Source organism: Alosa pseudoharengus, unplaced genomic scaffold (genome assembly GCF_046254945.1).
Source record: "Alosa pseudoharengus isolate Yale_2024_CS ecotype anadromous, Long Island Sound unplaced genomic scaffold, YU_APseudo_1.1 YU_APseudo_1.1_scf_16, whole genome shotgun sequence".
Lineage (NCBI taxonomy): Eukaryota > Metazoa > Chordata > Actinopteri > Clupeiformes > Clupeidae > Alosa > Alosa pseudoharengus.
The window spans coordinates 921,237-945,615 of NW_027468630.1; the positions used below are offsets into that span (position 1 = coordinate 921,237).

The 24,379-nt window shown below is 43.7% G+C and overlaps 1 protein-coding gene across 1 annotated transcript in view; it reads right to left on the reverse strand.

Moving 5' to 3' along the window:
* cdh8 (cadherin 8) overlaps window positions 1-24,379 on the reverse strand; it is a 106,872-nt gene that overhangs the window by 6,211 nt on the left and 76,282 nt on the right. Inside the window, exons 3-9 of the mRNA XM_076288031.1 lie at window positions 18,394-18,513; window positions 14,911-15,078; window positions 14,591-14,778; window positions 10,045-10,286; window positions 6,286-6,422; window positions 3,165-3,286; window positions 1,838-1,955 (exon numbers count right to left, since the gene is read on the reverse strand). Coding sequence (XP_076144146.1) covers window positions 1,838-1,955; window positions 3,165-3,286; window positions 6,286-6,422; window positions 10,045-10,286; window positions 14,591-14,778; window positions 14,911-15,078; window positions 18,394-18,513 — 1,095 coding nt within the window. The remainder of the gene's footprint in view (window positions 1-1,837; window positions 1,956-3,164; window positions 3,287-6,285; window positions 6,423-10,044; window positions 10,287-14,590; window positions 14,779-14,910; window positions 15,079-18,393; window positions 18,514-24,379) is intronic.

The window sequence follows — 24,379 nt, forward strand, 5'->3', positions numbered from 1 at the left end:
TCCATCATAAATGGCTAGGTTCAATGGAAAAGTTAGCTGGACAAATGAAAGAAAACGAGAAGGATTCAGTGAAGCATAATAATGTTTTAGAACCTTCAAAATGAGAAAACTGATTGAACTGAGATGGAGGACAACTGCACGTAGAGTAGAACGTAGGCCTATTGTCCGAAGGAACTTACATTAAATGAGGAGATATTTGCTGAATGTCACAAAAAGTGTTACAGAAATTGCTTGGCATCGCTTATTCAATGGCTCTATACCGAAACACCTGTAGTTTGCGGAGGACGAACGAGAAAGCACTCGTTTGATAAATCAGCCAGTAGTAGATAAATAACTTTTAGAAATAATCTGTAGGCCTACTGCAAAAACGAATGTTGGTGGGTATTTAAACTATCTAGCGGGTGTTTTAACAGCTGCAAGAAATAGAAGCTTCATGGTCTTTATGTTCTGGTTCGTAAATTATTTTCATAAAACTTCCAAGTTGCCCTATAACTTTACTCTCCAAACTCTTCACTGCACTGTAGGCAATTAACTGACAGTATGATAGGCTATTTATTTTCTGTAGGCTACAATAAACACATTTATTTTTTCAACTTTTGCAATATTACGCACTTGGCTGAACGCAAATCAGCAGGAGAGAGAATGCACGTAGCCTACGCAGCGTGTAGCAATGTGTAGGCTATTTGGTTACCAACTAACACTGTTAGCCAATTCACTAAGACTTCAGTGCCGTCATATACAACGTTTTTTTTACACAACAAATACAGAAAGGATGGAGGCAGCAAAAGTAGAGAAGTCATTTCAGATGGGGCAAGAACAAGGTGAATTTGTATGCTTGACAAAACGTAGTCCTACCCTGCATTAGAGGAGCTGATCATCATACCAAGCACACTCGCTGTTTAAAGTCATACACCACGGTAAACTAAAACTAAAATGTTACAAAGGTGGCAAAAACAATATAGGGTATTATTAGCCATGACATTACTAGGCTATGAATCGTTCGTTCATTTTTTTATTTATTTTTTGGGTGGGGGGGGAGGGGGGGTTTACAAACTTATTCAAAATCATCCCCCCCTCTGGTTTTTACACAAATCGCACCCTGCACACACACACACACACGCACGCACGCACGCACGCACGCACACACACACACACACACACACGCACACACACACACACACACACACACACACACACACACACACACACACACACACACACACACACACACACACACACACACACACACACACATTGGGTGTATTTGTTTCTTTAGTTTAGAAGAGCAGACACAACAGCTGAAGCTTATGCACCAGCACAGACTGACGGACCCAGATGAAGACTCTTCGCCCCGAGCTTCTCCAAAACATTATGCAACATCAGGCACAGCACTAGCTCCACTTTTTAACCAATCACAGGATTGAGAGAAGGAAAATAATAGAGGGAGAAAGAAAAAAATAGAAATGAACTAGCATGCTAAGCCAATCACAGTATTTAGAAAATTTGGAGCCATCTGCCACCTCCTCTACGAGTGCCATGAAGTCACCTTGCGTGGAGCTGCCGGACTAAGCCTCCCTGGTCATGAATTGGATCACGTTCATTTGCTTTCTTTCAAAATGCACTGGGGAGTAAAAAATAGCTGATGTCCAGACAATAGTGCATCTGCCAACTGTTGGGAAATGCTACGTCTGCCAGATACCCCCCTCCTTTCACATGGGTGGAAACAACAACTTTGCCCGAGGTCTGTGCTGGTGAATGTCTTTTTCGCAGTTCCCATTATTGTTTTGTTTTGCTTTGTTTCTTTTGATTTTCTTGTGAAGGCAGTGTGGGTTCTCACCTCCATTGGTTTTTATGGAGAAATTGGGGTTGTTGAGCATTTCTGGGGGCAGGCGGTACTCAAAGAGGTGTCCCTGGATTGGGTCGTCCTTGTCTACAGCACTGACTGTCTGGATCACCTGTGGAAACAAAGTTAGAGAAATGGGATCCAAGACACCAGAGGGCCAAGTCATCCATTACTGTTTTTTCTCTCCTTTCTTGCTTTGTTATTGTCATCAGAGAGAGAGAGAGGGAGAGAGCGAGAGAGAGAGGGAGAAAGAGAGAGGGAGGGAGGGAGGGAGGAAGAAGCCCTGGCTGTGACAGTGGCCTAGATAGGATGACAAATCTGTCCCATTCACTCATGAAATTAGACACCTTTATCAATGGGCTCCTGTCTTTTCGGTGGCACACATCTGAGTCCAAAGTCCATCTATACATCTGCCACAAGAGCTGTGACAAAGCTGTTCTTCTTTATGATGGAATCATTTGTCAAAGGGAAAAGGCTTCCTAACACTGTCATCATCCCTTTGCTGCCCCTGTGGAGACAACTACTTTGGAATGACTCAAATTGGGTCTGTGGGCCTATGGAAGTGCATGTGTCTGTTTTTATGTGTGTGTGTGTGTGTGTGTGTGTGTGTGTGCGTGCGTGCGTGCGTGCGTGCGTGCGTGCGTCTGTGTGTATTTGTGTGTGTGTGCACCAAATGGCATCATTTGAATTATTTAGTGAGCATGTCCTTAAAATGGGTGTCCCTTATTCCACATCCTGATGCCTCATAACAGGAGAGAGAGAGGGATAGAGAAAGAGAGACAGAGAGAGCGAGAGAGAAAGGGAGAGAGAGAGAAAAGATAGGAAACAGAAAGAAATATCAGAAAATAATAAAGCTTTCAATTAAGCTTTCACTGTAAAATATAAAATCGCTTCTATGTTCCCTTTGAATTGTATTATCTGTATGGATGGCTAAAGCCAGTGTGTGGACCACTTGAAACCACACAGCACCTGGAGATGGAGGAGCCCATCAGGAGGAGAGCAGAGAGGATGCTTTTGAAATATGGCCAGGTTAGATCAGCTCTGACTGGATTCCATTCTCACATTGGCCACCTTCTCTTCTTCCTCTCTCTCTCTCTCTCTCTCTCTCTCTCTCTGGCTATCTCTCTATCTCTCCCACACTCCCTCTCTTTCTCCCTCCCCCTCTTTTTCTCCTTCATGACAGTTGCAAAAAAGGGCCACATAGCAGCATTGGTCTGTTCTCTACCCCTGAGAAGTAAATGGGTTGTAATTCACTCTGGCTGCATTACCAAGGGGATGCAGGCCAAAAGCCCAGCGGCTCGGCTGATTGATGCCTCTTTACCTGTCCGGACTTCCCATTCTCACACAGGAAAGCCTCGTATTCGGTGGCAAACTCGGGGGCATTGTCGTTGATGTCCAAGACTCTAATGGACACCCTGGTCCGTGAAATCTGGCTCTGGTTTCCTAAGAAAGAGAGAGGGGCTGCATGAAACAAGAAAAAGAGAAGAAAGAGAGAGAAGCCACTTCAAATCCCAGGTACATTCAATGACCCAGATTTGTGTTTTTCCAGAGGATTCTTCTTTGTATTTATTTCTTTATTTATTTAACTATTAATATTTTTATACTATTATTTATTTCTTTTCTATTTCAGCTATATCAGTCTGTGAGCTGGCAGCTATCAAGTATGCTAAACATGTACACACACCTGGCATAGTCAAAGTGTGTTTGAAATCCCCCTGTACATGCACCATGTATTATACTGTACATGAAGATTTTTTAAAAACATGAATATTAATGAAATGGTGACAGCTGAAGTCTGAAAAAAGACAATAAAGGGCTATTTAATTAGATTCGTTTTTTTTATTAGAATTATTCAGCAGCTGCAATTTGCAATTTTTTGAGGACCCCTGTAAATAATTGTATTTAATCAGTGTACCAACCACTAACTTTAAAAGCAATTATCTGTTCATTTGGAGCCAGTCTCCAGCTCCGGTGCCACTCCAAATAATATTGACGTGGGGAGTGGTGTTGAATGGAGGCGGCCGTAACAAGCTGCTGCTGAACAGTCTCAAGGGCAGGGTGACCCGGCTCGCCAGATGCGTTATGATGTGCGGGTGAAGTCTCAAGGGCAGGGTGACCCGGCTCGCTAGATGCGTTATGATGTGCGCAGGGTGACCCGGCTCGCTAGATGCGTTATGATGTGCGCAGGGTGACCCGGCTCGCTAGATGCGTTATGATGTGCGGGTGAAGGTATTCATTTGGGTTTTTATTACTAGTCCACATTTCACTGTTGTGCCCTTGGACCGCGTGTGTGTGTGTGTCTGTGTGTATGTGTGTGTGTGTGTGTGTGTGTGTGTGTGTGTGTGTGTGTGTGTGTGTGTGTGTGTGTGTGTGTGTGTGTGTGTGTGTTTGTGTGTGTGTGGGTGTGTGTGTGTGTTCATATGGTATGAGAGAAAATTAATGAGGAAAGGGTTTGGAGTGGCCATTTGACAATCAGTGTGAGAATGATGTGAAGAATCAGCTCTAATAGATTAACTCCATTCGGTTCTGAAGGAGTAGAAATCACTTGCCGGAGTGATACAGAGGTAAAATGAATAAAATGATGGAAAAAATATATAATATTCTTGTTCTAGTCCTTGTCAAACCACACATATACAGTAAACACATTGACAAACACACATGCACACGTACACACACACACACACACACACATACACACACACACACATACACACACACGCACACACACACACACACACACACACAAACTCATTCCCAACCTCCCTAGTCCACCCACTCTGAAGCAGGGCTGTTAAAGGGACTTTGGTTCTCCGTGGCAACAGGGGAATTAAATCTGATTAGTCAGATGTCATCGTGCAAACAGCAGAACGAGTCTGTGCATGGGTGGCAAGCAGGGATGGGATGGGATGGTATCGGAGAGAGTGCAGAGGAAACAATCTCTTTCGTCTCTCTTTCTCTCTCAGCTACAGAGGCCTGGGGGCTGTTCAGCTGGAAGGAGGCGGTCAACACTACCCTATTTGTGCTGCCCAATTTTCTTTCCCCTTGTTCGCCATGCCGCCACTATCTCTCGTCACAGATACTTTGACACACGGTGTGGAGCCAGGTGAGACAACACCAAGTAAGACATGAGACGACTACGCAAACGTTTTACGAAATGCAGTTTCGGCTTGCCACAGTTATTTGAATTGGTGAGTCTGTCTTTTGCTACTCTGTGATTTGAAACCCCCCCAAAATGAGCCACCATGCACTTCTTGTACAACTCTAATGTTACGGTGGCAAGGGAAGTATATTTTGTTTACTTGGAAGAAACAAGAACAATAAAAAGACATCTACACAATTTTGAGTTTTATCGCCCGCATGCTCCCCTGTTTACAATTAACATGCAAATGGTTTTTCACATATGCTTCTTTATACTGCCTATGGTTCTGCCTCACAGATTCTGTGCAGCAAGTCAGTTTCCTGGATCACAGATGTTGCATTATCTGAAATGGATGCTGGCACTGCAGTAAACAAGTCTAGTGTGAGTTAAAAGTGTTTACTTGATACGCCTTAATATACTTTGCTTCCACAAAGTTTGACTACTGAGCTGTTTAATTCAATCAAACTCCAGCAGACAAACATATTTAACGCCTGCATGATTCGAACGTTTGATTGTTTGAACTGCGAAGTGAGCCCATAACAGATGTGGTTCATTGAATAACTGCCTGAATTCACTTATTTTACACAATAGTGAAAGCTAGACTTTAAATACTATTTTTAATTTAAAAGGACTGGAGAGAGATGTGAAACTTGAAAATGTGTCTTGGCTAAACAACATCAAAGTTCATAAGAGATAAGCTGTAGAAACACTGGTTATAAGTAAATGTACTGTGGTTTAGCCTAAGCATATTAATCCACTGTAGTGACCATAGAAACATGTTGAATGAGGTAAAAGTAAAAAATGAATAAATAAAAAAATAAATAAAATAAATTTACAACGCAAAAAAATTCACCCACACAATTTCATAAAATGGCTCATCTTGTTCTATTCACCTCAGAAACATTAGACATACACATAACACACGTCGTGGACATGACTTAGTTTATAGTATATACTATAGTATATCTACTCTTTTGATCCCGTGAGGGAAATGTGGTCTCTGCATTTAACCCAATCCGTGAATTAGTGAAACACACACAGCACACAGTGTACACACAGTGAGGTGAAGCACACACTAATCCCGGTGCAGTGAGCTGCCTGCAACAACAGCGGTGCTCGGGGAGCAGTGAGGGGTTAGGTGCCTTGCTCAAGGGCACTTCAGCCGTGCCTACTCGGGTCGGGGTCCGAACCGGCAACCCTCCGGTTACAGGTCCGAAATGCTAACCAGTAGGCCACGGCTGCCCGTGACTTAAAACATTCCGGTTACACTTACGGATTTCTGTGGCATTCCGGTTACACTTACGGATTTCTGTGGCTGTGATTGTGATATTGTGCCACATGTCAGTCTCTCTGTCCAGTGGCTTGGCGAGCGTAATCTTGCCGTCATCCGCGTTGATATTGAACTGCCTCTCTAGGTCAGTGTGCCGATCAATAAAATACCTGTAAATGAGAGAAGAGCAGGGATGACCAGAGTGGCAAGCACACCAGCGTGTATTGAGAGCCAGAGTGCAGCCACTAATGTGGCGGAGCTGGTCCGCAACCATCCCAAAGTCATCTGGCAGCTGTGGTACACAAGTAACAGTTTGAGGCCATCCCTATGGGTCTTCCATTTAATGATACTTAATCCATCAGGAACTCCCACAGATTAATATATGTTAAAGCCAGTGGGAACTCAATAATGATCACCTAAGGATTAATTAAGGGCCCGTGGATGAGCGGTGGAGGACATTAAAGAACCATCAGCCTTAAAAGGCCCTATTTTTTAACACCCTTATGCAGATAGGAGGCTGCACGGGCCTCTAAATAGCACACATTAATGTTCACTTCCCTCTGATAGGTCATTAGGCGAGGGGAGGCATCAGCCTTTTATTTGGGAATAAAAAGTAAAACACGCCAGCTCTGAGCCGGTCCACACCACAGCACCCCTCTGGCCCCCAGGGGCTGCTAAATGGGAGACACCCTCCTGGAGCCATATCCATTTTGTTCTGTGTAGGACAACACTCGTTTTTCACTGGCAAGCTTTACTTCCCCAAAACATTATACAAGGTTGTGGTACATGGGCTACGATAATTATTCAAGTCTTGGTGTCTGCATGAATACCTCAGTGCTCTTTATATTAAGTGTCAACAATGCAATGTAGTTACTACTGTATGTGCATGTACTTATCACGTTTGTCTACACCATAAAAGGTTCCTTTCCCCCAAATACATTGTGACAAATATGTAGTGACACATAAAAAATAAATAATAGTCATCACATTGAGTTATTAAGTACAAAATGTTCAGTCTGTTATCAAGTAACTTAAATACATAAAACATGCATAAAGTGCAGACAATATAAATATTGCAAACTACTGTCTCAAAATGCCATTCCATTTTATGGGCTGTGACTTTGACCCAACTGTCTCGATTCTTGTTTGGCCCTGCCCTTGCCCTGGTCAACCCTCGGAACCTTCATGGCCTACAGTATGTACTCCCTTATGGCACAAGGTGCTTTATGAAAACAAAACATGTAATATTTGTCTGCAAATCTGACATACTGGTGATGTCTATTACTACTTCATCCGTAAGTATGGTTCTTGTAAATCCAAGCCCTGATTCTGAAAAGACTGCTTCTGTTCTGATGTGCTGGACTAAATACCAACTTAGTTGCTTCTACCTAGACAATAATGCATTCTGACTTAGGAACTGTCCATCTGGTCAACCTTAGAGGTGCCCCTGGTGTCTTGTTAGGGGGGAACAGAAACACGAAATAAAGAGTGAAACAAAAAAATAAGTTCTCTTCTCAAGAATAAAACATTAAAAACAGCCAAGAAATACCATACACAAACACTCTAAATAACTAAAACACACTAACAGTAATCTCCCAAAAGATTCAGAATGTAAGGGAAGACAACTATGACTCCAGCCATGTTATTTTTTCCCCCTGACAAACCATTGTAACTCCTAAGAGGAGAGAATGCTGAAGTCCAGGAGGAGTGCTCCACGGTAGCGTGACACTTAAAACACAGGCAGACAGCAGGGGCCACCAGGGACCAGTCGTTGGGAGACTGAGTGGATTTCCATCAGACACTGACAGTTTCGCCGAGTGGAGGGAGACAGAGCCCGAAATGTTCTGCTACATGTCAATCAAACTGACAGACGAATGTGGGGAGAAAAGGAGGAAGTGAAGAAATAAATAAAAATAAAATAAATTAATACATAAATACAAAAAATCAGCTAAACAGGCGAGATAAACAAATAAATACAATTTTGGATTATACACATTGTGGTTTGCCTGCAGAGGAAACCACTTATGTCCTGCGCTCTTTTTCAAAAGGAGTCTTGTATACCTTTTAAACATGTCATTGGCAATTGTGTTTTAATTAAATGTGCTAAGCAGTTCCTATGTTTGATTGTGTTCTGCGGGTGTTTAGGAGAATAACAGAGCCTTAGGCACAGATGAACATGGCTATCCCTGAATGTCCCTTTCACTCCCCCCTCCTTCTTTTAATTAGGTCGGCTATTCCACTGGGAGGGTCACAGATGCACAATAGTGTGCTGCTGCTGCTGCTTCATGGATGGACAGTGTGTTGTGTCCAAAAGATAGTTTTCTACTTTTTTTTAGATGTAATCAGAAAGAATGCAAAAAGAAAGAAAGAAAGAAAGAAAGTTAACAAAAACGACAAGAAAAAACAGTGTGACAATCTGACTTTTTATACATGGCACATGTATTGTACACCTAACCAAGAGAGCCCATATCCCTGCACACGTCTCCAGTCAGCAGTCTTGATTAACTTACAGTCAACACAAGTTGGGAGGAATTAAATGAAGACAGGACCATGCAATATGCCAGCTCAAAGGCAAAGTAAGGAATAAATGAAAAACACTTTATCACCCCAGTGAAATAAAAAAGTGAATTGCAGTGCATATTGTTACTATTTATGCAACATCTATCTATCTATCTATCTATCTATCTATCTATCTATCTATCTATCTATCTATCTATCTGAGATCTGAAAACAAAAACAGGCATAGAGAGAGAAAGAGAGAGGGGTGGGCATACTCCTTTATTGAGGGGGGAGAGAGAGAGAGTGAGAGAGAGAGAGAGAGAGAGAGAGAGAGAGAGAGATGGAGAACATACTCCTCAATTGTTGGGCTTTTAAAATGCAGGGAATGCCTTGCTAAAGTCAAGGCAAATTATTCGGTTCTTTTTCTTCCCCCAAAAGAGAAAAGGAAACAATTGATCCCGACGCCTCATTACGATGAGAAACACACGCTCTGACTTGCAGCTGCTAGTGGAAGCCGCCGAGGCAGCAGAGTTTATGATGACTGTTTAAGTCACACTCGCAGACACCCTCACACACAAATGATGTGTGACACTGATTATTGCACATAGATCAGCAGCCGAGGCAATATCACACGAGGGAAAACAAAAGAAATGGGGAAAACAAGCTTGTTTAAAGCAGCTACTGTTTTGGAGACATTGTGAAGATAAGGATGTGCATTGCATGATTACTTCACAGCAGGTAATGATGAAGATGAGGATGTGCATTGCATGATTACTTCACAGTAGGTAATGATGAAGAAGGAGCAGAAGAGGAAGAGGATGAAGAACTAGCAGAAGGTGATGATGATGATGATGATGGTGATGATGATAGACAGTGACTACACCAGTGTACTGTTTCCCTCTATTGCAATTACACAACCAGTTGAGTGTTGTCACATGTATGTTGCTCATACGTCACATAAGATGTAATGGTACGCTGGCCAAGATGAAAAGAAATTACTTATATAACCTTCTCCAAAGTGCCCTTCTGATGTTTTCAAGAAAATGTACCACTCGAGGCCGGCTGAGATTGTCTACAGAGATGTTAAACATCTCCCAACAACAGAGGCGGCACAAGGGGTAACACACACACAAACGCACACACACACACACACACCCACACACCCACACACACACACACCCACACACACACACACACACACACACACACACACACACACACACACACACACAGACACATACTGTGCATTGTGAGACTGGATTTGTGTGGCGATGAATGAATGCCCGCTCCTACCTGATGGAGCTGCCGACAGCATCGGGGTCGCGTGCGGTCACTGATCCGATAATGGTATTGATTGGGGCGTTCTCCTTCACGTCCATCATGTAGGCCACTCTTGTGAAGATGGGAGGCTCGTCGGCGTCCTCCACCGCGATTCGGACAATGGTGGTGTCCTTGAAGGGGCCATTGGGTCCGTAACGCACGTTGGTCGCCTCCACCGTCAGGTTATAGTGCTTCTGGGTCTCAAAGTCCAGGGGCTGTGGAACGAGACGGAGACAAATGTCCCTCACTAATGACCATCGCAGTGAGAACAAATTAACCTGATGTTGATGGATGAAAGTTTGGAGGCATTGCAACTGTGGGAGCAACAGTGCCATCTCGAATCCTCGGACAATATTGCTGTAAATCATGACTGAGAGAAAAAAGACTATGCTAAGCAGAACAAAAGGAAGGAGAAAGGCTTTGGGTATTAGCAATAACCAGAATTTCACCTAAAGCAATCTGGGCTTAATTAATTTGTAGTCAGACACGGCATCTGTTGTGGATTACACTATGGCTGCAAATAAGGTTAATCTAATTACAAATCACACGATTTCTTTCATGAAAAACAAACAAACAAACAAATAAACAGTAATTTGTATGTTTGTGCTCTCTCAAGATATAATTATGCAAGCCCAAAAAAGCATGACAATAACAATGTTCCACTCTTCTCGCCGGCGATAAACTGTAGAGGGGAGGAATTATTGAGGTATCAGATAAAGAAAATCTGTAAATCCCCTTGCTGGATAGCTATTTCAGATCCCCCCTGATGAGTGCTAAACAGAGGCTAGTATTTCAAGACTTCAGGCCACAAATATTCCACAAGGCAGTGGGCAAGCAAGGAAGACCTGCCTTAGCAATTATTCTGACAACAACAACACCCCCGCCGCCAACACCCACACACACCTCTTCCCTCTTCAGAAACGGGAGAGCCAGATTTAAAACATGTCCACGCACTTTAATACTCTCCTCGTCAGATTCTATTTGTAAGGGATAAAAATGTCACACTTTTACACTCTGGCCATCCCGGTCCAGCCCTGCCCATATTCACAATCACCCCTGTGTGTGTGTGTGTGTGTGTGTGTGTGTGTGTGTGTGTGTGTGTGTGTGTGTGTGTGTGTGTGTGGCCACTCCTTCACGTGGAGAATAATGGGATCGAGGCACCTTGGAGCTCCCTAACTATTATTTATGGGCAAAGCTAAACTGGGGCCTTCGCTGCTGCGGGGAAGGTGGGTGTGCGATGGGGAATAGGACTGGGGAAGGGTACACACCCCCATGTTTAAAAAAGGAAGAGAGGGGAAAAAAAGAGAATAAAACCCATTTCCCCTCGGCCAGGTCCTGGCACGGGCTACTGGCCGGGTGCCGAGGGCAGCCAGCGCCGTGGGCGTGGAGCAGCTGGAGAGGGCCTACCAACGAGGGGGCTTTGAAGTCAGCTGGGGCTGGCATCAGGGGGCGGGTGGAGGGTGGGGGGGGTTATGGGAGTGCTGGGAACAGACCCCCCCCCCCCGCCCCAGGCTGACCGGCGCGGTCGAGGAAGCTCTTATCGAGGATCGCGGTCCCTTTTATTTAAACTGTCCTCTCCTCCTGCAACCCCTGCTGGCGCCCAGGTTCAGTAAGCGGCCGAAACAAAAAACATACATTTGGATTACCATAGCAACACCACGGAGGCTTTCAAAGTCTCAGACATACATCACGGAGACTCTGTCTAGTGCAGAAATAGTGTCCATATACTGTATGTATCACTGCAACAGCAGAATCCATAGGGCTGTGGTCTTGATTTGAACTAAACAAAGTTTCCCTCAACTTTTGTGCTCTTTTAGCAAATTTCGAAGGACACAAAGTGGGATGCAGCACTTTTGCTCTAAAAGTTCACTTCATTCAACTTTAGACACAAAAAAAGGAAGCGATGGTGGCAATTGCATTTTTATACAGTCAGAGAGCTCCTGTACGCGAGCACTTCAGCAGTAAGTAATCGCTTCAAAAGCCACTTCTTGGCCATGTTCACTCACAAGTCCATTTTGAAATCCAAAAGAACAGTGGAGAGGAAGTCAACACGGCACTTCTCTGAGCTGCTTGTGCCCTTTTGACTCCCCTCACACTGAGTCAGCCATATCTGCTCTGACCCCCTCGGCTCCAGCTGCCTTCCTCATCCTTCTTCTGCTCTGACCCCCTCGGCTCCAGCTGCCTTCCTCATCCTGCTTCTGCTAAATACGGCTGCTCTTGAACCGATGCAGTCCGCACCTTTTGTGGCGTTCCTATCGACGGGGAAGGCATCGGAGGCTCCAGTGTGTGGCGTTCCTATCGACGGGGAAGGCATCGGAGGCTCCAGTGTGTGGCGTTCCTATTGACGGGGAAGGCATCGGAGGCTCCAGTGTGTGGCAGCGAGCACAAACTATTTTGATAGTTTGAGGGGGAAGGGGGGTGGGCAAGCTGACAACTTTCTTTTTTCTTTTTTTTTTCTCCTGTGATTTTCCCCACATCCATACCTCTCAACGCTTACTGCAGGAGCGTCACACTCCTCTCTGTGGTGAGTGACATAGGATGTGCCTGTAAACAACAGAGAATTCTTTTTTTCTTTTCATTTCCCGAGACTTCAAAAGACGAGTGCCGGCTGTTGGGGGAAGTGGAACATCCCACACAACCCCACCCCCCACCCCACCCCCCTCCACCAAAGGCCTGAGGGGTGTGAGATAAAAAGCTTACACCCCGCAACAACAAAAACACTTCTCACTCCATGCTTCTCCAGCCCTGTTCAGATCAATATTTTTAACCTTGCCCCAAAGGATCTTTCATAATTTGTCCTCAATTGCTGACAGCGGTTTTGGAGGGAATATTTATTTGCATGTGGATTTATGTGTGTGCATGTGTGATAGAGTGTTGAAAAGGACAGAAAAGGGAGAGATAGGGAGTGGGAGAGAGGAAGAGAGAGATGGAGGCAGGAGGAGAAGAGAGAGAAATAGGGAGAGAAACAGAGAGAGTGAGAGAGAGAGAGAGAGAGAGAGAGAGAGAGAGAGAGCTTTGTTTGAATTGTTCCGTTTAATTGTTTGTTTTTCTCGCTGTGATAAACGGGGCCTGTGCAGAATGCTGCTCTTGTTGTGGCTGAGCCAAGCACTGCTCTGTGACAGATGCTTAAAGAGGGAGAAAAATCGGGCTTGTGAATCTCTGGAGCCGTGTTCATCTCCCTTGAACTTGGCCTCCGTGTGGACATGTGGAGAGGTGAGGGGGAGAAAGCAGGCTGCTGATAGTCTGTTGTTCTCATGCAAAGCCATCCATCATGCTATTAGCTATTCAGGCGACGGACTCTTCCAAGCCAGAAGCTCCACAGTGGCAAGGACGTGGTGCACAACAGCCAAAAGAATTAAAAAAATAAAATGTTGCATGCAAGCAAGACAGATACAGAAAATGTGAGCAGCCTTTTTTTCCTTTTATTGTATTGCCGCCACAGAGCTCTTGTGTTTAAGCAAGTGCATCTCTCTATTTGGCTCAGGAAGTGGCCGTCACAAAATTGTCCTTATTTACAGAGGATAAAATGTTAGCATGAAATTGCCACACTGTAATTTCCTGTGCTCATTATCACCATGGCCATTGTTGAAATCAAGCATCTCTCTCTTCATACTGTCTGAGCACATGTCCATTTCATACCCCCATCTGGTCCGGGCGACACAGCATGGTATCGTTTTATGAACTCCTATATGTACAGTATGTATGAATGTAATATGCATGCTCCCATGCATGCAGTCACCACAGATGTCCTTGGGAGATAAAAGTGGCCCATTTCGCTCCATCAGAATGAAGAGCCCTTGATTTGCATACAATGACTTTTTCATATGCAAATACCTCACACTAGGGTGAGGATGAAGTGCAGGTAAAGTCGGAGGATACATTTTTTTCCGCTCTGAAAGACCGGCTTTTGTTACTAAGCACCAATTTGTAGGCAAAGTTCTCCCGGCATCTTCAAGGAGAGAGCTAATATACTGCGCTGACTGACTGAAACAGCTTCATTTGTCATTGGGGTGTTGGGCACAAGCTTCTTCTTGGAATGTCTATTGCATTGTGGTTTAGGCCAGGCCTGTGTAGCGACATCGTGATTTATGCAAAGTATCCTTGGAATATAGATACCAAAACTGACCCTTGTTGACCATTATTGCATAACCTTTTAATGAAGCTGGCACACAACTTACACCATGTAATAATAATAATAATAATAATAATAATAATAATAATAATAATAATAATAATAATGATAAAAACCACCCAATTTAGTATTTGCAAAAGTGTCTCCCTACAATAGAAAGAAGTTCCTACAATATCATTATACAAGACCCTTGCAGGGTAATATTAAGATTAAGTCTAGCGTTAAGTCTATTGCGTTAAGTTTGGTGAAGTGTCAGAACATGCCCTTACATTATGTTGTGCTGGTACGGCAGGGTATTCTTAATTATGCAGATACAGTGCTCTAAATGTACGTAAAGCCGGTGGGAGAAATTCAGTTGACAGCTGGGAGATGTAACAGGCAGCTCACCTTCTTCAACATGATGACACCCTCCTGGGTCTGGCTGTCGGTGGTGATCTCAAAGACGCCCTTCTCGTTGCCAGTGATGATGGCGTAAGTGGATTTGGCATTCTCGCCGATGTCTTTGTCAGTCGCCTTTACCCTCCCTCCTGGTTTCCCTAAGCCCAGGCTCTCAGAGAAGATAAAATCATAGAAATCTGTAAAAGGGGAGGACAAGAAATCTATCACATCATTTTAGACCACACACACACTAGATAATTAAAGAAAACTAACAACTGACTGAGGCTCCTGATCATGACAAATGAAACGTGGAACTGGGTTCTACGTACTCTTGGCAAACTTGGGTGGGTTGTCATTGATGTCTGTCAGCCTGACAGTGACTGTTGTTGTCCCTGACAGTCCACCCATGTGCCCACCCATGTCTTTGGCCTGAATGACGACCATGTACTCATCTCGAATCTCACGGTCCATCCCTGGCAGCGCGATGCCAATGGTTGCTGAAAATGATAAAAAAAGATAAAAGTATGAAAGTATGTCATGTGTCATATCGTAACATACTGTACTCCATTGAGTATATTAGTATTTAGTGTAGTATATTCTATTGAGTATATTAGTATTTAGTGTAGTATATTTCATGTATACACTATAGTGTAGTATATTTCATACACTATGGGTCCATAATAACATAAATGCTTCCATTAGCTAAACGGGTGAAAATATGCATGTTCATTTGTCACGTAATCCAAACACAGACATCATCGTACTATATAACCAAAAACCATGGCAATCTGTAAAACGAAATCGCCCCCCCATATTTAGATCTGTGTCATCTCACATTATTTTGGTTCACGTTCGAAGACCCAGTTTGCTGAACGATTAAAGGAAGCTCGGAAGGCACGCCCTACTTGGATCCTGGGCAGGTCTTCGCCTCCCTCTGCTCTGGCACTGAGAGCTGGCATTGCAAATCAGCTTGCTTGTTTTGGCTCAGCACTCCACCACTGCCTAAAGTCATTTGTATTCTGACTGAATGAGAATTATGCTGTCTGTCTTGTATAATCTTAAATATTGTATGCAGGATGGACCTTATTGACTGTAGTGTCGCCATGCGGAATATAAAATAGCTCACCGGCAGCTGTGGATAATCCACTCACCGAATGCAAGCCTGTCTGATCATCAAAGCCCAAGCCAAGTCTAGCACATAAAGGCACACTTTGTCAAGAGGCACCTGAACAGTTCCAGCTTGCAAAATTTACCAATATATTTTTATTATCATTGTAAAGAAAGAAATATAGGAAGGGAAAGGAAAGGAAGAAAATAGTTTGTGCACTTTTGAGTGTGTGAGTGTGTGTGTGTGTGTGTGTGTGTGTGTGTGTGTGTGTGTGTGTGTAGTGGGGTGTTTGTAAAGGTCATGCGACAATAACAATTTAGGAGGGAAAGAAAACACTCTTCGGAAACCCTGTGTTCATTTCATCACTCTCTCTCTCTTTGGTCCCAGCTGTGCGGCCTCCTGTTTATCAATAATTCACTTTTGTGTAAACATTGTCCTTCTCCATCTTCATGGAACCCAAGTGCACCAATCTCTGCAGCCTCTTCCCTTTGAGTTGATTTTGAAAGCATGCTTTAACAGTGCTTCTCAGCCACCACTTGCTTTTTTAGGTAACTCCAAACTAAAGTGTCCATTAATGGTTGATGTGAAGGTGGCACCCTTTTTTGTTGTCTAGGTACTGCCTGCTTTTTTGTGAAGCAATATCTCATGGCATCCTGATAAATTGAGGGCAAATAGTTTAGCCCACATGCAGTAGGTGGCAGAGTGCAGAGGAAAGGAAGATTACAACCTTGGCTACACTAAAAAAAACTTGCATTGTTGCCAAGGAGCATCTCACATCGGGCTGACCAACACGGTACTTAAAGCAAGAAAGCATTGGCACAGAGGCTTGACCTGACATGCCAAAAAAAAAGAAAAAAATCAAATCAAATCAAACAGTCCGACAACAACCACGAGAGAGAAGTGAGCAGCGAGAAGCACCAGGAGCGGCTCTGAGGTGTGTGAGACATATCTGAGGTGTGTGAGATATATCTGAGGTGTGTGAGACATATCTGAGGTGTGTGAGATATATCTGAGGTGTGTGAGACATATCTGAGGTGTGTGAGATATATCTGAGGTGTGTGAGACATATCTGAGGTGTGTGAGACATATCTGAGGTGTGTGAGACATATCTGAGGTGTGTGAGATATATCTGAGGTGTGTGAGACATATCTGAGGTGTGTGAGACATATCTGAGGTGTGTGAGACATATCTGAGGTGTGTGAGACATATCTGAGGTGTGTGAGACATATCTGAGGTGTGTGAGATATATCTGAGGTGTGTGAGACATATCTGAGGTGTGTGAGATATATCTGAGGTGTGTGAGACATATCTGAGGTGTGTGAGATATATCTGAGGTGTGTGAGACATATCTGAGGTGTGTGAGACATATCTGAGGTGTGTGAGACATATCTGAGGTGTGTGAGACATATCTGAGGTGTGTGAGATATATCTGAGGTGTGTGAGACATATCTGAGGTGTGTGAGACATAACTCCAGCGAGCGCCGCCTCTCCGTTGTCATTCTTGTCTCCCGCTCATCTCCTCTCACATGATTGTTAGCAATTTAAATGATTTTATTATCATCAGAAACTGGGGGAGGGACGAACATTCATTTCCATGGATATAGTGCTTTGTTTTGTCTTCCCCTGCATCCATTAACTAAGTGATGAACTGGAGCATGGTGTTTACTTATTCATCAAATGCGTCTCCTTTGCAACATAGTGCGGGATGTGTCAAATTAGTCTCCTTTGCAACATAGCGCGGGATGTGTCAAATGGATTGTAATGGTTGTTTTCCCATCACCTTTTATTTTTCATTAACATTCATTAAAACATCTGGCTCACTAGAGAAACACTGCATTCATTAAAACATCTGGCTCACTAGACAAACACATCTGCATCTGCTCCTGGTAATCATGGGAAACCTCAGTTCATGCTTTCTCTCCACACTATTTGCATTTCGCTGCTCAGATGACCAGGTGCAAATGAAATGCGTGGGGCACCACTGAGTGTTGCCAGACGCTATATGGAAATATGAATGGCATTCATACAATATGCACATACAATTTCGGGAAAGACGCCGACTTGTTTATTGTCTGTTGTTATTTTTTCTCCCCAATTTATGAGCTGTTCATTTCCATCCCATTGCTTATTAATGTAATTTCACCATTATTTAATCATGTTGCTTACAGTCACTGTTCACAAGTCGGCTGAAAATGCAATTAGGAAAAAGAAACAAAAACAATAACAATGTCAAGGTTGAAAGTGTGGCTGGTGACAGATTCAATTTGAAGACGTCCCTGTCAGTATAATTACAGACATATGCAATGTTTTTCTTTTGTTTCCCTTGTCTTGACTGTGCAGAAGTTCTAATTAACATTTGCTCTTATCAGGACCTCTGCTGACATGATGGGACTATATATTTTATACAGATGCTGAATAGTGTGAATCATCATTCACTAGCTTCTCCCTTGTGCTAATGACAGTGTATGGGCCAGAGAGAGAGAGATAGAGAGAGAGAGAGAGAGAGAGAGAGAGATGGTACAATGGAAAAGGGGAGGGAAAGGGAAGTAAGAGAAAGCAAAAGAGAGAGATAAAGTGGGTAGACGAGGACAAAAACGATGTGTATTAATAATGAATCACTTTCTCTGTGTTGAGTGGTGCCGGGGTCGGTAAAGTATCTGTCTGGACTGCAAGTGAGAGATTGTTTCTAAGGCAACCCACTCACCGGTGTTGGGGTCAATAGAGAAATAAGGCTGCCCCTGCAGGATACTGTAGACCAGCCTGGCACTGTTTCCGTACACCGGGTCGTCTGCGTCTGTCGCCGTTACCTTAGTGACCGAGGTTCCTGTCGGGAGAGAATTGAAGAACAATGAGCAAAATAATGCCATCACACCTCTTGCCACTCACTAGCAGGCTACTTTTACCTGCAATGTTCATGCCGCATCTACAGTAGGTGAGACTATTGTCAAGTCATAATAGCTTAATAATAATAGCTTAGTCAAGAATAATAGCTTAGAGCCAGTGCAGTTTTTACACAGTCAGTATGAAACAAGAATCCCAATGCAGCATCAGCAAGAGTAAGAGCTACAGACAGACTCATTTACACTAAGCACAGCAATACAAGACTAACAAGCACCACTGATACACTATACACTGAGTCATTAGTTCTGGAAGGGCTATATTTTGTGACAAGTCATGTTTTGAAACCAGCAGCTGCTTTCAGTCAACAGCTGGATTTGTTTCTCTGCCCAGTCGCACACAAACTGCTGCTTAATCTGTGTTACCGTACATCTGTGCTGGAATTAACATAACAGAGGCAAACACTGACAAACCATGTTGATTGACATGTCAGCCTTCAGAGATGTCTGTATAGGAAGACATTCTTTTTAGTCTTGGTATACTGTAATCAACTAGCCATCAAAAATGTATATACACATAGCTCGACAAACAGCTAATACAGCTATAGCTCGACAACAGTCTTGCAGTGATGTAACTGCAGTTGGTGCCTGTGATAGGTGAGATTATTTTTACATGATTGTTAAAAGAGAGAGGAAACATTCTGTCTGTACAGTACTGTAAGCTGAGAATTTCCGCTCTTTACTGTTTTATTTTGAAGGGGGAGTATGAGCAGTGCACACAACTGAGCCTGCTGTCATCTGAAAACAGACTTTTTGAAGTGTCTTATCCATGACAAGGGTAAAACCTCAGCTTTCAGTTCTCTGCGCTCATTACAATAACCTCTAAGCAGAAACAAACAGCACGGCAAGGGAAAAGAGACACTTTAATCAAGATTAGAGTTTACAACCCTGTCTTCATGAATCCGGTTTACAAGATGGGAAAACAGGACAACGCGAAAGAGAGAGCACTAAAGCTAATCAATGTTTTGGCAGTGCTCGCTGGTAATGTAATTGTATGCACGGCTTTCTCGTCTCAGCGGGAACATCGCGGTTAAGAGCTCTAAAGAGGAGGGTCGAAACGGTTCCCCCGCCACAGGTTCCTCCAGCTGTCAAAGAGGGTGGAGAGAGAGAGAGAAGCACAACATGTTTCATGAAGAATGGAGTTGATGGAGAGAGCTGCTTGTTTACTGAGGGGCGAACCATCGCGCTCTGATTTGTACGACGTGATGATTGCAACATGTTGCACTACTGTTCTACTATCTCAGTGCTGTTGTGTGGGGTGGAGAGAAGTTCCCGGATACCGTCTTTTGACTGCTCAGTGACATTGACCTTGATCTGTCAGTGCTGGTCTGAAGACAGACGTCTTCTTGGTTGTGTGTTAGTGTGTGATGCACTTTCCAACCTTTTCCTCTTCTCTCTCTAACAATCCAAAGACATGCACACAGACACTCCTAGCACACATGTGCACACATGCACACATCTCCACTCTACACACTAGAAACAGGCTTAGCATGGTGAAACAATTATTTCAGACTGAATGAATCCAAAGTGGGCCTCTGAGAAATGTCTTTCAACAGCGCATCTGCAGTCTAAAGCAAAAGCAAACACGCCTTACTATAGCCCCCTGCCTCCAATGGCTGCACTTCAGAACTGAACCAACAAGAGGCCACAGGTGTGTCAATACATACATTAGCATACTTAATTGTGTGTCCTTAAAAGAGACAGCTATTCAAATGAGAAAAGAAAACAACACAAATAAACAAATAAGAACAGAGCATTTAGTCCATCTGCCCATTATTCCGACTCGTTACTCATACATACAGTCTTCTCTGCTATACTAATTACTAGAACTGAATTAATGTAAATATGCCTGTAATGAATTCCATGTATTAATGGTTTCACAGAGCTTCCTGAATGTTACATTCAGTGGTGCATGCGCAAGTGTATTTCTTTTACGAAGGGGTACACATATTTATTTGGGATTTTATCTCTATGAATGCCAAATATCACACCAATAAATAGTAAGGTAAGTCTGGGAGCCCTAGAGACAGTCTTAGGACACTTTTAAATCAGCCCACCACTGATTCACATTAAGATGAAAAGCAAACCATTTATCACTTTGGAAAATAACATACTATTTCACTCCATTGCCCATATATTTATACTCCAAAATGCCTTGGAGCAATAAAAGCCCAATAAAGACATCAATGCTTGCTTTAAGACTCCAGGTAAGAGCTAAGAGAGAACCATGCATCAACACTGATGGTGGCTTTCTCTCTCAGTTGCGAAGGGCAAGACAAGTCTCCTGGAAGTATGCTGGTGATGGTCCTAGGCATAGAGGCTGGGCTGCTTAATTTGCCATAGGTCTTTTGCAGGGCATAATATTTGATTTTAATCATGTTACTGTTATGAATGAAAGTTTAATTTCAGCGGAAAAGCAGTCAGATGTTAAAACTGTTGAAATTACTTCATCAGTTCTTCATATTTATCATCAGATGACATGTCAGCTTTTGATTATTAAATGCATGACTATCTACAATGAATGTTGAACACCTTCTGCAATGGTGCATGTGATTTCAGAAATTAAAAAGAGACTGCCCCCCTCCCCCACCAAAATATAGAATAAAAAAACAGTGGAATCAGTGAACCATGAAATAGCTCCAACTCTCTACGCACAGATACAGGTACGGGTATGCACACACACACACACACACACACACACACCCACACACACACACACACACACACACACACACACACACACACACAGAAAGAGAGAGAGAGAGAGAGAGAGAGAGAGAGAGACGAATGAGGGATTAGAAAGCCCTTCCAGTGGCAGCACTGTTTCAAATCAGAGCAGATTAGCTTGCCCTTGCTAGATATTGTTCCGAGCATTCTGGGCCATTCTCCCCTGTCTGACTGAGGTTGTCCTGTCTGACTGCAGTCTGATGGGCACAGAAACTCACACTAACTCCATTTGGGAAATATTATCTGCTCCCTCTTCTAGTTGGTGATGGTTCCACAAGGCAAACCAGTGCAAAACAAGCCAGTGGGCATGCGGCATCCACTATTATGTTCCTGTTCATGACAACACCAAAACACACACACACGTGTGCAAAACTGCGGCGCATACACACTCGAGGTCGGAGGGATAAGCCGCCGTTCTACCTCCTGTCTAACGAGATTTGTCGAGTGCCGATGCTCCCAGCATCATCTGTTCCTTCACCCAGATGTCACCCTCCTGACATTTCGCATTCCCCAGGATTAAGACGTGCTACACAAATGATGTATTACAACCCAAATCTGAAGTAAAAATAGATATCAAAGAGATGTCAAGTAAGTTAATGCCAGCCAGGCAGAGTGGCACACACAAGGTACCTCAGCAAAAAACAGCTCACAACACTGAGGGATGACTTGAAGCTCAGAATATTTCTTCATTGTCAGTCAAATCAAAAGAAGCCACTCAGGTGCAACCAGCTTGTTCTTGTTCTAATAATTGCTGGTTCTTATCATTCTATTCTATCTGTAAGCCCATTGGGCTTCGTTCCCTCCTTGCACCATTTAATGTTAATGTGTGCTAAATAAATTAAAAATAAATAAAATAACTCGTCTTATTGTTATAACAGACTCTACTCAATTCAGAGAATCACTGTTTGTTGTTTAATCTTTGTATTTTTCAGCTATACTTCAGCATGCTGTTGTTTTATCTTCTTTTTACCTTCTGCAGTGCAACCACCTACCATGCCACACACCCACCAACCACCTAGCAAGCCACACACCCACCAACCACCTAGCAAGCCACACACCCACCAACCACCTAGCAAGCCACACACTCTCTGTCTCTCCCACTCCCACACAAACACTTGCACGCACGCACACACGCACACACACACACACACACACTGACATATTTATGGGAAATCAATCACTAGGCTCTACATGAGCCCAGAAGCAGTGTGGTTTTAGTTGAGAAGATCTGGGCCCCCTAACAGGTAGAGCTCCCCAGTCCTTCTGGGCCTTTTCTGTCTTCCTCTCAGCACCGGGAGGGGGTTTGAAGCGGCGGGTCTGCTGGGCCCCACTGGTGGGGAGGAGGACCCTTGGGAGAGGGCCAGGGCTCATGGATATTCACGGGGCCAGCCAGGCGAGTGGGAGATCTGGAGCCATACCTAGGGCAGCTTGGCCCATAACCTCAGGCTGAGAAGGTACACTATACACACACACACACAGCTTCTGGATGTCTAAGCTGAAACAGCAGAGCTGCTGTGCAATATGTGCATAGGGATGTGAGTGATACAGTGATGCAGTGATGCTAGGGGCCACAGCCCAGTCACGTCCACATGCACATGAGACAGAGAGAGAGAGAGAGAGAGAGAGAGAGAGAGAGAGAGAGAGAGAGAAAACACCCAAAAACTCGTGCATGCATGCATACACAAACAGATTAAATGTATCTGCCCATCCTCTAAGTCACGTACACGCACACAAATGTACACATGAAGAAAAAGACACCAAGATAAACATTAACAACCCCACACAACACACATATTCACATACACTCTCACAAAAACACATACACAAACACATACACTCTCACACAAACACACACTCTCACACACACACACACACACACACACACACACACACACACACACACAAACAGACACACACACATGCAGAGAGAAACACACACACACACACACACACACACACACACACACACACACACACACACACACACACACACACACACACATTGAGAGCCTGCAGAGGAGATTTTAGCCTAAGGCTACTGTGGCCACTAAGGATCTAGCCGCTCTCCTCTGCTCTGACTTCACAGTCTGATGTAAGCAGCGTCCTCTCCAACAGCGATGCTGAACACGCTGTTTACTGTACTGCGTCATATACCCACTCAAGTCATATAGACCCACGCAATTCATCTCTACGTCATATAGACCCACTCAATTCATCTCTACGTCATATAGACCCACTCAATTCATCTCTACATCATATAGACCCACTCAATTCATCTCTACGTCATACAGACCCACTCAATTCATCTCTACGTCTTGTCTGCTGTCTCCATCTATATGTTCACAGAATACAATTGACCGATCCCAAGCCCCTCCTCCCATTGTCAGTCCCATAGTTACTGTTGCTAAGTCGGACAAGTTTGCTGGAAAGTGTGCAAGAACGCGTGTTCAACATGGGGACGCAGCACCCCCATTTAGCCTAGTGCAACAGTGTATGCTGGATTTCTGGGCGTCAAGTAATATTGATATATTCAAAAAACAGAGGTCAGAAAGGCCTTCAGTATGCAGAAGGACACATTCACAATGTCCGCTGTCATCAACGAGGTGGAACACCACAAATTGAGGACAAAAAAATCCGGTGTCGTGGATCTTAATGGGATGCATGTTAACTGGATAAACAATTAGCACGTTATCCCGAGCAGGTAGTTTACCTTATTTGCTGCAGATGTGACTCTGATTCAATAAACAGGTCTGTGCGAACATATGGTGTTGATTTGTCCATAACAAAATCTAACCATATTTCGAGGATTAGTAAGACGGGACCAAGTGCTGCAGATCCAAGTTCACACAACTTGGGAGAGTGACTAGCCTGTTAAGCAGCTCATGTTCTCTTCGGTAGGCCGAGAGTCTACTTATTATTTTGAATGGCTGCTTTAGAAGGAAGAGTTCAAATAAACATGATACAAGTGTATTGAAAAGAACCCACTCCGAGTTCAAACCCATACCACGCATGACATCTATGTCCTACCTATAGGCTATCTGCAGTTTGCAGACGTGGTTTGTCTTG